The sequence below is a fragment of the Ahaetulla prasina genome, chromosome 2, assembly GCF_028640845.1.
Source record: "Ahaetulla prasina isolate Xishuangbanna chromosome 2, ASM2864084v1, whole genome shotgun sequence".
Taxonomy (NCBI): Eukaryota; Metazoa; Chordata; class Lepidosauria; order Squamata; family Colubridae; genus Ahaetulla; species Ahaetulla prasina.
Genome location: NC_080540.1, coordinates 193,391,271 through 193,408,182, shown reverse-complemented (window position 1 = coordinate 193,408,182; position 16,912 = coordinate 193,391,271). Strand labels below are relative to the sequence as shown.

The 16,912-nt window shown below is 42.6% G+C and overlaps 1 protein-coding gene across 1 annotated transcript; it reads left to right on the top strand.

Annotated features, from left to right (window-relative positions):
* The first annotated feature begins 1,572 nt into the window (after positions 1 to 1,572).
* GNB3 (G protein subunit beta 3) lies at positions 1,573 to 15,018 on the top strand. The gene is given in 11 exon segments (XM_058168022.1): positions 1,573 to 1,629; positions 2,619 to 2,687; positions 5,791 to 5,829; positions 5,992 to 6,098; positions 8,288 to 8,351; positions 10,135 to 10,297; positions 10,810 to 10,876; positions 12,858 to 13,059; positions 13,235 to 13,451; positions 14,091 to 14,144; positions 14,147 to 15,018. Coding segments are annotated over 11 exon segments (1,209 nt in total). The 3' UTR covers positions 14,317 to 15,018.
* The last annotated feature ends 1,894 nt before the right edge of the window (positions 15,019 to 16,912 follow it).

The window sequence follows — 16,912 nt, the reverse complement described above, 5'->3', positions numbered from 1 at the left end:
GTGCAATTGGTTGCCAAACAATAGTTAATTTCTAGAGCAGTGTTTCTTGAATTTGGCAGTTTGAAGATGTGTTGACTTCAACTCCCAGAATTCTCCAGCCAATTAACTGGGGAACTCTGAGAGTTGGTCCACACATTTTCAAGCTGCCAGTATTTTTTTTTAAAAAAACTCTGCTCTTATGCACAGGAATTCACAGGAATTGAGTAAAACTAAAAAATGAAGGTGTAGTTTTTGAACCAAAGATGGCATTAGAAGAAGATAAAAAGTATAAACAATGAGTAAAAGTAGAGTTGCCAACTACTCAGAAGCTCAGTCTGCAAAAACTTGCAGTTGGACTTCTTTCCCAGCATGGAGATCTGCCCCCCCTCCCCCGACATTCCCATTGATGTCACAGCAGCAGGAATCAATTACAAAATACTAGCACATTAATGGCAGGCTGTAGCTGGAAGCAGCAGGATAGACAATTGAGGGAAACCTGATGGAGTGATGTGGCTGAAGGCTAACATGCAAACATGGAGAAATATTAACTGGACTGACTAAAATGTTGCAGAAATTTTTTGGGGCTTTGCAACTATAAATATCAGTTTGTTGAGTTGGTTTTTTAAATGAAAAACAAAACAAAACACCGCAGAGCAGATACATAGAATATTTTATGGCTTTCCTTATGAAGCCCCCTTTTTGTTCTTAGAAATACATGACTCCCTTTTTTTTTTAATTTGCATTTATATCCCGCTCTTCTCCGAAGACTCAGGGCAGCTTACACTATGTTAGCAATAGTCTTCATTCTATTTGTATATTTATATACAAAGTCAACTTATTGCCCCCAACAATCTGGGTCCTCGTTTTACCTACCTTATAAAGGATGGAAGGCTGAGTCAACCTTGGGCCTGGTGGGACTAGAACCTGCAGTAATTGCAGGCAGCTGCTGTTAATAACAGACTGCATTAGCAGTCTGAGCCACAGAGGCCCCTTATAATCCTATTATGTGTGCAAGGACCCATCCTGCTTTCTTACATACCCAAGTATGCATAATAAGAAGTGGTGGCAAAGTAACATTTATTGGAGTCAAATTTGACTAAGTGAACTTCTTCGACTGATTTGACTTGCTTTGACCCAGAACTATAGGAAGGCTTGGTGTGACCTTCCATTTTTTTATGCCTTCTATTATATCAGGGAGCTCTGTTGATTCACAAGACCTAAATTATTGGAGATCTTGTAAACATTAAAAAAAAAAAAGCCCTGGTGGTGTAGTGGTTAAAATGAGTATTGCAAGCTAATTCACAGTATTGCTCACATCCTGGAGTTTGATCCTGACAGGCTCAAGATTGATTCATCCTTCCATCCTTCTAAAGTTAGTAAAATGAGAACCCAGATTGTTGGAGGCAATATGCTGACTCTGTAAATTACTTAGTGTGCTGTAAAACACTATGGAGTAGTATATAAGTCTAATTGTGATTGCTATTGCTGTTTAAAAAACACCAAGATTTCAGTCTTAGGGTTTTTCCTCTTTCTCCTTTGATCTCCACAGGACCCAGGGGACTCCAAGTGAAAGCTGAAAATTAGTCTGTCACAATGGGTGAAATAGAGCAGATGAAGCAGGAAGCTGAGCAGCTGAAGAAGCAGATTGAGGTAATGCTGAGAACAAGAGGGAAATGCCTGAGATGGGGCCGTTTTCCTCCACTTTAAGTGAAGATAAAGGTTGAACTATGAAACCCCCATTCATATTTCATCTATAAAATCATGAGCAATCTCCTCAGCCTCAACTCCCTATCTGCAACACTGGTATCTCACACAATTACTTTAAAGATTACAACTCAGATAATGCACGTTTGTCAGTGGTGCATGAGATTAAACCTGTAAGCACCATATTCCTGAAGAAGCCCTTGGGGCCTCCCAGCCTCCCTGCTGTGGCTCATCAGGTTGCTCTTATTTTTATTTATTTTTAGCCCGTTTGCTCTGGTGGTGAAGGTGCTGGCCTAGAAAATAGGAGACTGTGAGTTCTAGCCCCACTTTAGACATGAAAGCCTGCTACATGACTCTCAGCCCAATCCATCTCACAGGGTTATTGTGGGAGAAACAGAAAAAGGAAGGACTATTAGATATGTTCACTGCCTTGGGTTATTTATAAAGTAATAAAAGCAGGATAAAAATCTAATAACTAAATAAATAGAATATAAAACTTGCACATTACAAAACAAAATGCTATTGTGTTTCCACTGTATTGTAGACTGTCTCTGGGCCCAAATGGGCTCCTTAGGAAACAAAAGTGGGGCTTGTTGCAAACTAGTGATTTATTGTGCCAGTATACCCTTCCACCTGGGCACATGCACACACACACACACACACACACACACAAACACACACAAACAGACACGAAACTAGAGAAAGAAAGACTGGGTGATCTGAGAAAATAAAGAACATACACACTGCGCCAGCCACTTTGTGATGCTTTATGGTCAAGGCTCAAATGTGCTTACTAGCATGGAAGGTTTTCTAGCCCAGTGGGTATTTCCCATTTTGAATATTTACAAATATCCAGAATTAATATCATCTTGGACTTCCCTTAATGCAGTAACTTTATTGTATTTGAGTTATATTTTTTTCTTTTTCTTCCTCAGTTCTTTGACATATCACTAATGAATCAGTTAAAGGGCATACACCGCATGTCCCCCAAAGATTCTGGAGTTGTAATTTTCTCAGCATGAAGAGAAATCTAGCTAGGATAAAAAATATTGCCAGAGAGTACCTGAGAATAGGCTTATTTTTTCACTGCAAGGAAATGAGCTGCTCCAAAGACTATCTACCTCTGGATTAAGAATCAGTTAAGCGTTTTCTGAAATTTCAACTAACAGTATATCCTAGAGCCGTGATGGTGAACCTATGGCATGTGTGCCAGAGGTAGCACACAGAACCCTCTCTGTGGGCACACACACTGTCACTAGCTGCTCTTCTGGGTTCCGGTGCATGTATGCGTGCTGGCTAGCTGGTCTTCATGCGAAGACCACCTGGCGCACCAGAACCCAGAGGTGAGCAGCTGTCCGGTGCGCATGCATACAACGGAACCCGGAAGAGCAGCTGGCTGCCGCGCATATATGCACCAGCCAGCTGCTCTTTTCCGGGCTCCAGTGCTCTGGCGTGCACACTCCAGTTTCGGCACTTGATGCCGAAAAGGCTAGCCATCGCTGTCCTAGACAAAAAGTAAAAAACTTTTATAATTAGAGGTATTTTAAAAAGCATAGCATTTGTACATTTGTAAGAACAAAATCTGCTCATATGTGGTGTACAATGAGTGTATGGGCCCACCACTCTGCTGAAAATAATTTAATAAAAATGTTTAATAACTATAGGTAGCCCTTGATTTACGAATACAATTGAGCCCACAATTTCTGTTGCTAAGTGAATGGATATTAAGTGAGTTTTGCTGCATTTTACGACCTTTCTTGCCACAGTTGTAAATCACTGAAGTTATTAAGTTAGTAACACAATTGCTAAGCGAACCTACCTCCCCAATTGACTTTGCTTGTCAGAAGGTCACAGAACATGATCACACGATGCAGAGACTCTGCCATAACTGTCATAAATATGAGTCAGTTGCCAAGCATCTGAATTTGGATCACATGAATAAAGGGAGGCTGCAACAGTTGTATGAAAAATGGTCATGAGTCACTTGTTTCAGTGCCTTTGTGACTTCGAACGGTCACTAAACGAACAGTTGTAAGTCGAAGACAACCTGTATACTGTTTCAATTTACATTTGACTCTATCTATCTGCGCACACCTAAGATGTCTGCCGTTTTACATTGCTTAAGTGTTTTGCAACTACAAAAAAAGAGAAACTGATAGAATCCTGGATTTGTAAAACCCAAGTGGATTCTAATCTTCAACCAACCCAGAAGTTAATCCAATTACATTTTCTTTGCCTAATCTTCATCACAGGGCTGTTGTGAAAATAACTCATTTTACGTACCTAGGAAGAAAAGTGGTGAAGAAATACACAGTTCGGCAACAAGTGGATTGTTATCTAGTTTTTCAAAGAAAATTGAAATTTGGTTATTGAAGGGCAATTTCATGATACAGGAGTCACAATTTGGGAAGTGTTCTTTGCTATACTTTTCATTCCAAAAATCCAGTCAATGCTCCCCACACACACACACCATTTGGGATTGATTGTGATCTTTGATCTCATGATTCTTCTTTTTTGGGAGCAAACTTGATATTTTTGACTTTGTTGCAGCTTATTTGAAATCACAACAAAATGATATTTTTTTAAAAATTACTACAGACAGGTCATGTTCTCACTCTCAGGAATATTGTTTCATCCTACTCTTTAGCTCTCTGGTCCAAATTGTTATTCTCTCCTTGTACCCAGGACATCACTCCTGCTGCTGGCCTATTCCTACAATATGTAGTTTAGAATGTATCGTCTTCCAGCCAAGGTAGCCATATGCAAACTATTGTCATGATTACTGGGACATGTGCACAGCAATACAATTGCCATACGCTCTCATTTAACTTTAACAATTCGCATGGACTTTTAAAAGGCAAAGGAATGGTGGCCAAGCAGCTAGGAAGCTATGGCAGCATTTCAGTGCTTCTCAAGTCTTATTTGCAAACCACCAGATAAATGCACGTCAGTATAAGTATACAATACTGAAAAACATGGGTGGGGGTGGAGAGAGAAAACAATTGCTTATGTTTTGTTTTTGTAGGGATTTGGGTTGAGGGAATTTTGTTCCTCCAAGTCACTAGTTCCATGACATTCTTTCCACTCTCCTATTGGTCAGCTGGAAGGGGGAAAAAAACTGAGTTCTAACTCAGTGAAGGATGTTCTTTGCCCTTAAAGGCTGAGATAAATGAAGATGGTCACATTCGTTTGAAACTGCTTCATAAAGGATAGAGCAGGGGTGTCAAACTTGATTTCATTGAGGGCAGCATCAGAGTTTTGTTTGACCTTGGAGGGCTGGAGAGGGGGTGTGTGGCCAGGGGGGGCATGACAGCACTCTGCCTCCTGCAGCACTCTGCCAGCCAAAACAGAGCGGTGGGGGGGGGGTGTTTAATAACAAAATGTGGGCTTTGCTTTGTGACATCCAGATCCAGCAAGCAAGGGGTGTGAACTGCACAGAAAAAACCGAACTTTTGTTCGGTTATGAAGAAATATCCCCAAAGTCAGATGTAGACTAAACATAGACTGACTTTTAGGGTTAGGGTTAGTGCAAAATCCTCACTCCCACTCCACCCCAGAGCAATCGAAGTGCAAAATCCTCATCCCACCTCAGAGCAACCACAATTCCCTCGCTAACCTGCTTTCACGTTCTCCTGCGTGCAGGGCAACAAAAGAAGACCATGAGACTAGCAGTTTTTAAAAAATGCAATCAGTCCTTCCAGCTTCTCAAAGGAAAAAAGATCTTGCAAACTCAGAAGGTCTGATTGAACTTTTTTTTTTTTACTGGGAGTCCCACGGTCTTCTTTTGTTGCCCTGCATGCCAGAAAAAAGAGAGCTGGAAAGCAGGTTAGTGAGGGAATTGTGGTTCCTGCAGGATTTTGCAGGAGGCCGTCCAGGCCAAAAACGGGGCATGGGGGGGGGGGGCTGCGCATGGCCCCCCGTGCCCTGTTTTCGCTAGCAGAGGCAGCACAGGCCGGTTCTTTGGTATTTCCAGGCTGGCCCCACAGGCCAGCTCTAAGCACCCAGCAGGCTGGATCCAACCCGCAGGCCTTGAGTTTGACACCCCTGGGATAGAGGGTAGAAATGCTGGGGGTATCAAAATGTCATCTCTCGCCTTTTCTCTTTCAGGAAGCTCGAAAAACTTGTGCTGATACTACACTTGCTCAGGTAGGAAATGCTAACAGTACATTACTCTGTTTAAAACAAGTTTGCCTGAATGGGTAAGTCTGACACAAATTCAAGAGAACTGCAGGTTCAGCAAGTGACTTAATACAGCTCATTAGCGAAAACCTTTTGGAATAGGAGCTAAATTTCTTCTTCCCTGTATAGCTTGTTGCTGACATGGAAGTGGTTGGGCGCATACAGCTGCGGACACGGAGGACTTTGCGTGGACATCTGGCCAAGATCTATGCTTGTCACTGGTCCACAGATTCCAAGTAAGTAATGGTATATAGCAGTGTTTCTTAGCCTTGACAAATTTAAGATTTATGAAGCTGAAGTCCACACATCTTAAAATTGCCAAGGTTGAGAGTATATACTAGTATATAAGGAAAAAAACAGGTGGTATTTTCCTTGCTATCTTATTCCGTCGAGTCCCTTCCCAGTGACCCAGCCCAGTTTCTCAAACAAATTAGCTGACCAAAGGCTCTTATTATCTGTGTTATTCAGAGAATGAGAGAGAATTGCTGTCTGCTTTTTTCAATTTTCAATTTGAACACTGTGGAATTTTGGGACAATTCATGCCTTTCATAAAGTCTTTAATTCTATTTATCTCCAACCAAAATAGTAAATAAATTAATTAACTGCATTTTTACCTTAATTTTCTTGCAAGGAACTCAAGACAGTATATCTCATTTTTCTTTTGTCTACCTTTTCACATTCTATGGAAGCCCATGAAGATTCCCCATGCAATTTTCTGGCTGCCCTGCTCAGAAACAAAATAGGCAATAATGAATAGGAATATAGATGTCCATCTGCAGGAATAAAAGTGCTCCCCTTTTCATCAAGATCACTGTTTAGCAATAGAAAAACAGTAATCTTGACCATGCCAATGTCCATGGAAGGACTAGTTAAAACTTCTTTCTTCCAGTGATCCTTAATTAGTCTTGCTTGAGGAATATAGGATGGAGAACAAAAAATATAAGAGAATAAAAATAAGCCTCTGTGAATTGGCATATCCCACCGTTGTCACTCACTACCAAGTCCATTTGCCTGTGGAATCACCAAAGAGTTCATTCCAAAGAGATCAACCCTCCACTTGCAAAGTTGGTTACCCCTGCTGTCCTTTTCCATCATTTGAATCATCCAACAACCTGAAATATTTATTAGAATGAGAGCTAATGATGAGCCTAAGATCATCAAGTAAGTTTCTAATAGAAGAGAATATGTATAGCTCAGGGTTGAACTGTGGAGTACTTGCTGCTCTCAGAGCTTGGTTGTTTGCTAGCAGATATTTCATTACCAAACTACTGTGTTTTCCCAAAAATAGGACCTACCCTGAAAATAAGACCTAGCCCGGTTTACACATCTGTGCCTAATATAAAACCTAACCCAAAAATTAAGCCTTAATGAAGATGGTGGGCATGGCCAGCATAGAAGGTGGTGAGCACTTGTGGGCTGAGAGTATCTGGCAGCAGGTACAGCCTAAGCAGCACAGGTGAGTTGAATACCTGTGCAAAGTCGAGGCACAGGGGGAGGCAGGCAACCTGGACACGCGCATGGGCTGCAGAAAAGCCAAGCAGTGGTGAGCTGGAGCAGCAGCTGTCCACAAGAGGCTCGTCTTTGTGTAGTGACACCGGCAGCAGACAGAAGCAGAAGGAAGTGGGAGGCAGGCAATCCAGATGCACTGCAAAGGCCATGGGAAAGCCGAGTGGTGGCGGCCAGCCATGGGAGGCTCATCTTCCCATTTCTTGGCTTGTCTGCAGCCCAAGCAGTGCGCCGAGATTGCCTGCCTTTTATGCACATGGAGATTGCCTGCCTCCGCTCTGCGCCTTCCGCTCTGTGCAGCCACGGAGTGCACTGACCAAGGGATCGATGGGCTGCAGTTCCCACTGGATACCGTTGGTCTCTGAGCACTTTCTGGCTCTTGTGTGTGCACCAGGGGGCGAGGCACCCGGCCAGGTTGATCATCCTGAAATCATGTTTCCCCGATAATAAGCCCTAGTGCTTATTTTGGGGCCCCAAAAGAAAATAAGACCGGGTGTTATTTTCGGGAAAACACAGTAATATGATGTTACTTAGTTGGGTAATGAAATATCTGCAAACAAACAACTAGTTCAGAAAGCACCAATGACTTTATAATAAGTTCCTTTCCAACTCTGAATAAAATATACATGGTAAATTTCATGAAGTCCATACTGTAAGTGTAAATTGGTTATCATACAATAGAAATAGCAGCAAAATGAATAATTCTGTATTCTGAACCATACATGTAATCCCCCACCACCACACACACACAGAGTTCTACCTTCCCATCCCTTGGCTATGAATACTTTGCTATAAGATGGAGAACAAAATCACCTTGAAGGTGCATTATGTAAGGTTGGGTGGTGGAGAGTTGGACCTGAAGCAGCTTAACCTTCAGATCCCAATTTATCCCAATGATAACACCTTTCTTCTATTATAGACTTCTGGTCAGTGCTTCACAAGATGGAAAACTAATTGTATGGGATACTTATACAACCAACAAGGTAGGAGATACTTAAGCAAATAGATGATACGTCCACAATCTGTTAGCAAGCAATGCTAGGAATGAAAACTGACTGCTAGCATTTTGCCTCTGAGTCTACTTTCTAGACCAGGGGTTTCAAACTCAAGGCCTGCAGGCCGTCCTGGAAATGGTAAGGGGTCGGCCTGCATCCCTTCGGCCCATCCCATCCCATTCCAGCAGGGGTGCATGCGCACAGGCCCAGCCCACATTATCTCAGCAGGTGTGAGTGCGCACAGAAGGAGGCAGGCCTGCCAGCCGCCAGAAGGGGATGGGCCGGGCGAACCAATATGGGCCGACCCCTTACTGTTTCCAGGATGGCTGCGCTTACCGAACTTTCAGGTATGTGGGCACAGGGGGGAGGTGTCCGGCAGTAGGGGCTCCACAGCTGGCCCTCTAAAAAGCAGGCACAGCACTGGCAACAGGCAGAGTTGGGGGGGAGCCAGACCTCTGGACACACCTGCTCCATCCCATGTAGCTGGGACAGAGTAGGTGGCTGCCTGTTGCATCCAGCAGGCTGGACCTGTGCCTCTGCCTCCGGCTACTGCTGCCATTGGCTCACCTATTTCGTCCTGTCTGTTTTGGCTTGCGGTTGGAGAGCAGGTTGCTGCTGATCATCTTCTTGACTACCTCACAGATCTTGTCCTTGGCCCACACGTGGAGCACATTCCTCTCACACACTCGACACACCTTGGCACCGCTGTGGGCTGCTGCCATCACCGAGGCTGCCAGCAGCTCATGCAGGTCCATTAGGCTGCTACTGTTGCCACCTGAAGCACCATGCCACGCAGCCTGAAGGAAGCGAAGCAGCCAGCTAGAAAAGCCAAGTAGAGGTGGTACAGCACATCCAGGCCCAGCAGGCAAAAGACCGCCACTACGAGCGGGTTAAGTTGGATCTCTATTGGCGCCATGGTCACCCAGGCTCAGCCATGATTGTATGCCTCCCCCCTATCTCTGCTGAACATGGGTGGCCATGGTGCCGATGAGGATCTGGCTTTCCCCACTCGCGGTGGCCCTCTTTTGCCTGCTGGGCCTGGACGTACTCTACACCTCTACATGGCCTTTCTAGCTGGCCACTTTGCCTCCTTTGGGCTGGGCAAGTCTGCTGAGCGGCAGTGGCAGCAGCCCACAGCAAGGCCATAGTGCATCAGGTGCATGAGGGGAAGGGCAAGATCTGTGAGGGGGCTGAGAAGATGACCAATGGCGACCTGCTCTCTAACCGCAAACCAAAACAGACAGTGGGACGGAGTAACCGCGTCTAGCAGTCTGCATGGACAGCTAATCCGGTGATGGCAGTGGACTCCAGAGCCATAGTGTGCACAAGCTAAGGGATCAGCAGGCTGCAGCTACAGCCAGAAACCATCCACTCTGCACACAAAGAGTGGCAAGCGTGCAATGGCCAACAGTTTCCAGATATGAGGTCAGGCCCCCTGCCTCACCTCATCTCATCCCATGGGATGAGCCTCCCGCCCGCTTCCCCCCCACCAGAGACCCCTGGATCCCTCCCCAACCTGACCTGGTCCCCATAGGCACCACCCACGTGAGTGATGTCAAACTGGCTACACCCCCGGGCCATGCCCAGTCGGCTGCCCCGACCATGCCCCTCCTCCCATGTCCCCCCCAGAGGACAACTATAATGCTGATCTAGTCCTCAATGAAATCAAGTTTGACACCCCTGTTCTAGTCTATTCCTACTATAGCTATTGCTTTTCTCACCTTTGACCAAGAAGCTAATAGTGGATTTCTGTCCTATTCTTTAATTGCAGGTTCATGCCATCCCTCTCAAGTCTTCTTGGGTCATGACTTGTGCCTATGCTCCATCAGGGAATTATGTGGCCTGTGGAGGTCTTGACAATATGTGCTCCATCTATAACCTCAAGAGTCGTGAAGGAAGCGTGAAAGTGAACAGGGAGCTTGCAGCTCATACAGGTGATCTTTTGCTCTAATTCTTGGTGAAGCTGTAGCTACAATCCATGAAAAAAAAGCAAAGCAAAATATAATATTGCAACAGGAATGGTTGAGAAACTCTACAACTTCCATTTAAAACAAACATGTTTTTGTAGCCCTCCAGATGAGGAAAAAAAAATTGAGAATTTACACATTGTTGCTCCAAGAATGAAAAGTTGGTTGCAAATTTATGGATATTGACTTACATCTGAATTAACATCTCAGAAGCCAGAGACTGCTGGATAGAGTGTCTGATGGTTCCATGTGACTAGCCGAAGCAGGCTAAAAAAATTATTTAAATACAAATAGTATAATTTCATAGAATGAAAATTTCTAATTTTTTGAGCCACATAATTACTATGTGCTGCAAAATTCAGCTTCTGTTGACAAAAAACAAAATATCTCCGGAAGAGATAATAAAACGTGTCCTGTATAAGTCTTATCCTCTTTCTTCCCTTCAACAATATTCCTCTTCTCTTACTCCTGCTCTGCAGGCTACCTCTCCTGCTGCCGATTCCTGGATGACAATAATATTGTAACTAGCTCTGGGGACACCACTTGGTGAGTACTTCTGTCTATGGTGTATGAACTGGCCAGCAAGCAACCATATGGGTATTTATTTATTTATTTAGCAATAGCAATGTCATTTAGTGGCAGCCCTGGAGCCATTTTCCACTAGCTTCCCCTGAGTTTCTACAATTACAGAGATGTAGACTTATATACTCTCCCACAGGGCTATACAGCACTTTTTGTACAGTTTACAATGTCACCATATTGCCCTCAACTATCTGTATCCTCATTTTACTGATCTTGGAATGGAAGGTTGAATCAAAGGTTCACCTCACAATGGAAGGTTGAGCCCCGTCAGGATTGAATTCCAGGCAGTTGGCAAAGTTTGCTTGCAATACTTCACTCTAACCACTGTGCCACCAGGGCTCATACCTGTTTTTTATTTTTATTGCCTAACTCAGCTAACTGCTACTGTGCCTTAAATCTAGGTTTAATACTCTAACCCACGGGTGTCAAACTTGCTGTGTCATGTTGCCATCATGTGACTTTTGCGATGTTTTTCCAATTCGCAGAGTTAGAGTGGGCATGGCCTGCATGTGATGCATCCAGCCCACTGGCCGCCAGTTTGGCACCCCTGCCTCACCTATTCCACCCATCTCCCAAACTGGAGGTCTTCAGATGTACTTTACATAATTCTCAACCAGGATGAGGCAGCCAATCTGGATTAGAGAAAGCTAAGGGAGGACCAAATATCAATGTTTATTCCAAAATGTTAAGACTCTTCTGGTGGCATGTCCTTGCCTCACCCATATTCTTCCTTTGAAATGTATTCTAGCTGCTGCTTTCCTCTTCTTTTTAAGTGTTGTTTGCATACTCATTGAATGATGTCATCCCTATTTGATCATAAGGGATCAATGTGAATAGCTGTTTTCGTCAAACTCTGACCACAAACTGTGCCACTGCTTCTTCCTTTTTATATCATCCCCTTCTAGAGGTTCCACCAAGCATAGACACCCAACCTAGGCCCATTTGAGGAAAAAAGTCTGCTGAATTTTGTTGCATGAAGAGGAAAACCTGGTGAAGAATGTTTAACTCTGCTAGCTTCCATAATCTATTGAGTTATTCTGCCTCTCAGTCACTCACTCCCATTTGGCACTGTCTGTGGGGTCCAAGAAATCAGCTCTGGTTGCTCTTCCAATGGGGAAGAAGTGATTAAGAGATCTTTGGCTGAATCTAACTTTATATCAAAATGACCAAACTGCATAACAAGAGACCCTTTTGCAATTAAGAAGCTGTTCACATATTTAAATGTGGAAAAAATAGAAGGGGGAACATCAGGAGTGAAATGCTCCCAGTTCGGCAGAAAAAATTCTTTTAAAAGTAAAAAAAATGGTTTTAAAAGTTAAAAAAACCGCCTCTCATGATCCTACGGCTCAGCTGGGATCGTCTGAACCTTTTAAAAGCATTTTTTCTCAACCTCTTCGACCGAAGAAGTTGTAGAAAAAATGCTTTTAAAGGATTCTGGCGATCAGGCAACTCAGCTGGGATCGTCAGAAGTTCAGAACCCTTTAAAAGCTTTTAAAAGGCTCCTCTGCCGGTTCCAGCTGAGTTGCCTGATCATCAGAGGCTTTTAAAAGCATTTTTTACAACCTCTTCAGCCGAAGAGGTTATAGAAAAAATGCTTTTAAAAGTAAAAAAAAAAGTTGGCCACGCCCACCCAGTCACATTACCCACCACCACCAAGCCACCCCCACAGAACTGGTAGTAACAAATTTTACATTTCACCCCTGGGGAAGATATGCTGGATATGTTTGCCATCTTCAGTTATTTGTGGAAATAATAAAAGCAGGACACGAATGAATGAATATCCTACTTTATATATTATTTCCCCTTAGTTTATAGCAATTTTATTCTTAGATTACTGTTGAATTCAGCTGCCAAGATCTGTAAGTATTCTAAGGCTGTACCAAATAGGAAGGTGATCGAAATAGCTACTCAGTGCAGCCTAAGCAACTTCTTCTTCCTCTTACAGCATGCTGTGGGATATTGAGACAGGGCAGGAGAAGAGCACATTCATAGGACACACTGGGGATTGCATGAGCCTGGCAGTCTCTCCGGACTTCAAGCTTTTTATTTCAGGAGCCTGTGATGCCAGTGCCAAGCTGTGGGACATCCGAGAAGCAGCTTGCCGCCAGACATTTACAGGTCATGACTCGGATATCAATGCCATTTCAGTAAGTTTCTGAAGCCCTTCCTGGAACTGAGGGTGGAAGTGAGCTGGAACCTGAAACAATGTCAAAGATTAGGGCAGAATAACCACCAGAAGACAACAGAAGCAAATGATCTCTCTCTCTCTCTCTCTCTCTCTCTCTCTCTCTCTCTCTCTCTCCCCCTCCTCCCCCTCCCTAGTTCTTCCCCAGTGGGGAAGCCATTTGCACTGGTTCAGATGATGCCTCCTGTCGCCTCTTTGACCTTCGGGCAGACCAAGAGCTCATCAACTTTGCTCACGAGACCATTATGTGTGGAATTACCTCAGTCGCTTTCTCCCGTAGCGGGCGCCTCCTCCTGGCCGGATATGATGATTTCAATTGCAATATCTGGGATAGTCTGAAAGCAGAGCGTGTGGGTGAGTCACAGCTAGAGTTCTGATGGTTTTTCTCTCACTTTTTTTACATTGACAGAAAAATGTGCCTGGAGTAATGCCTATCTATTTGGGAACAGACATTTTAAAAAAATAATCATGACCTAAAATAATCTAAAATTAGAAGACTGGGAGACTGAGCAAAATCAAATGTCACTTTCCCTTATTCCAACATGAAAGTGTTCCTTTTTCCTGATCACTCTTTAACCTTCAAGCTGTGAATAGCACAGCTCAGTTCTACCCAATCTGTTGGTTGCTGGCATATAGGTTGCATATTGTTCCTCTCTCATTTATCAAGAATGAAATATGAGTTATACTCCACTGCAGATGGATTATCTCTTCATGCATTCCTTGTCTGTATGGAACTTTTCCTCTAGATAACTGTGCCATCAGAGGGGAGGGGAGGGCTACCTGTTCTACCCAAAATTTGGAACTCTGCTCAGAGATCTGCTGAGTTTAGGCAAAATAATTTTCCTCCAAACTAATTCACTGCCACTCCAAAAACTGTGGGTTTTGTCTTTAATATTGTGGTTCTTAGGGTGTTTTAATATTGTGTTTTAAACATTAAATTATCCACCTTAATCATCATAGTAGATCATGAACCATTATTATTTAAACCCACAGGCCTTCTGTCTGGACACGACAATAGGGTGAGCTGTTTGGGAGTAACTGCAGATGGCATGGCTGCAGCCACTGGCTCTTGGGACAGTTTCCTGAAAATTTGGAACTGAAGATGCTGTGTGAAAAGAAGAGTGAATTTGGAGAGGCTTTTTCAGAAGTACCTTTGAGTACCACAGTTGACATTTTTATTCTATGCAGATATTGGTTCATACTATACTTAACTCCCTAAGGAGAAGCTCAGGAAAAGAATCCACACAGGTCAATTCTTCTGATACTCTTTGAAATCTTCCCCAAAATCAGGGGTCCATTTCTGTGACTGCCTCCAGGTGTGACATCAGCAAGGTAGCAGTTCCTACTCACTCTACCCAAATTAGTGACCCTCAAGAAACTTCTAAACAAATCCCTTATTTCCCATCCCTCAACTTCTGATTTTCCATGTTATAACTACCACAAAGACTTCAGACACATCCAGTTATAGTTTGTCCCTGGACGTGTCTTCAAGTGGTTTATCACAGCAAATATTCGGCAATGAACTTTATTTACTTTTCTCTTTGAGAAATATATTAGCTCATTGTTTTACTCTACACATTGCCTGGGAAGGAGTTTGTTGCTCCTGTTTTGAGCACTGGAGCCAGGAATGCTTAATGTAATCTTATTGATTATCTGCGTATAGTTATTTTTCTCCTCCCACTTAATTCCATATCTTGCACACTTAGCATTCCGGCATCCTTTAGGCTCCTCCAAGTCACTGCTTCAAGATGTAATTATTATAAAGTTATTTTATAGCCCAGGCAAAATAAAACTGAAACATTGGATAGACTGGCTCAAGTTGCATTATTTGAGGCCATGTTCTGGAGCTCAGGCTCAGACAGAATTGTTCAGAAGATTCAAAACAATTATACCATTAAGCTTTGTACTGTATTGCATTAACACAGTATTGTAATTAGGGTTAAAATACAGAACTCTGGAAACTGCAATAGGAACCTCCTCCTGTCATTTATAAGTAAATCCGTTGAGATCAATTTCTTTGAACATTTTTGACTTTTCTTCCTCAGCTTTTTGCAGCCTGGACCAAACTGCTGTTTGTAAGATAAGATTCTAACAACTGTTGGATCTTATCTCCATCTATTGGCTCTTATGTCTTTCTTCCTATTACCTCTCACAACATTTCCAAGCAATCTTTCACATTAGCATCTGAGACAAAAGTATTTCTTAATTTTTAAAAATATGGCCAAATTTTATGAGATCTGATACTCACACCTCATAATAGAATAGAATAGAATTTTTTATTGGCCAAGTGTGATTGGACACACAAGTAATAGTCTTGGTGCATATGCTCTCAGTGTACATAAAAGGATACGTTCATCAAGGTACAACATTTACAACACAAATGATGGTCAATATATCAATATAAATCATAAGGATTGCCAGCAACAAAGTTACAGTCATACAGTCATAAGCGGAAAGAGATTGATGATGGGAACGATGAGAAGATTAATAGTAGTGCAGATTTAGTAAATAGTTTGACAGTGTTGAGGGAATTATTTGTTTAGCAGAGTGATGGCCTTCGGGAAAAAACTGTTCTTGTGTCTTGTTGTTCTGGTGTGCTGTGCTCTATAGCGATGTTTTGAGGGTAGGAGTTGAAACAGTTTATGTCCTGGATGTGAGGGGTCTGTAAATATTTTCACGGCCCTCTTCTTGATTCGTGCAGTATACATATATATAAGATGAATACGTATATATATATATGTATATATAAGATGAAGAAATCTCGTGATTGATTAATCTGTAAGAGTTTGGCCATTCGTTGTTTTTTTAAAAAATATTTTATTTATTTATAATTCCCACAAAGGGGTGTCAAACTGTTAGTTTTTGGTTGAAGCTTTGGGGATTTTGGGAAGAGACCACAGAGTCAGGTAGTGTATTCCAAGCAATAATAACTCTGTTACTGAAGTCATATTTTCTGCAATCAAGATTGGAGCAGTTAACATTAAGTTTAAATCTATTGTGTGCTCATGTATTGTTGCAACTGAAGCTAAAGTCTTCGACAGGAAGGACATTGTAATAGATGATTCTATGAATTAAACTCAGGTCATGTCGGAGGCAGCGTAGTTCTAAATTTTCTAAACCCAGGATTTCAAGTCTGGTGGCATAAGGTATTTTGTTGTATTCAGAGGAGTGGAGAACACTTCTTGTAAAATATTTCTGGACACGTCAATTGTATTGATGTCAGAAATGTGGTATAGGTTCCAAACAGTCGAGCTGTATTCAAGAATAGGTCTAGCAAATGTTTTATATGCTCTGGTTAGTAGTGTAGAGTTTTTGGAAAAGAAGCTACGCAAAATTAGGTTTACAACTCTTAGAGCCTTTTTTGCTATGTAGTTGCAGTGGGCTTTGGCACTTAGATCATTTGATATGAAAACGCCAAGATCTTTAACAGGGTGGGGGGGTCATCAATAAGGTAATGTCCATCAAGCTTGTACTTAGTGTTTAGGTTCTTTTTTCCAATATGTAAGACTGGGCATTTGCTGGTTGAGATTTGGAGTTGCCAAGTTTTAGACCATTCAGATAAAAAGTCAAGGTCTTTTTGGAGGATAGCTGTATTGTTGGTGGTGTTAAATAGTTTGACATCGTCAGCAAAGAGAACACAATTACTTGTAATATGGTCACAGAGATCATTAATGTATAATATGAAGAGTGTTGGTCCAAGAACGCTGCCTTGGGGAACTCCACTTTTAACAGGAACAGGATTTGATAGAGCATTGCCAATTTTGACCACTTGTTGTCTGATAGAAAAGCTGTTATCCAATTGTCCTGAGATGCCA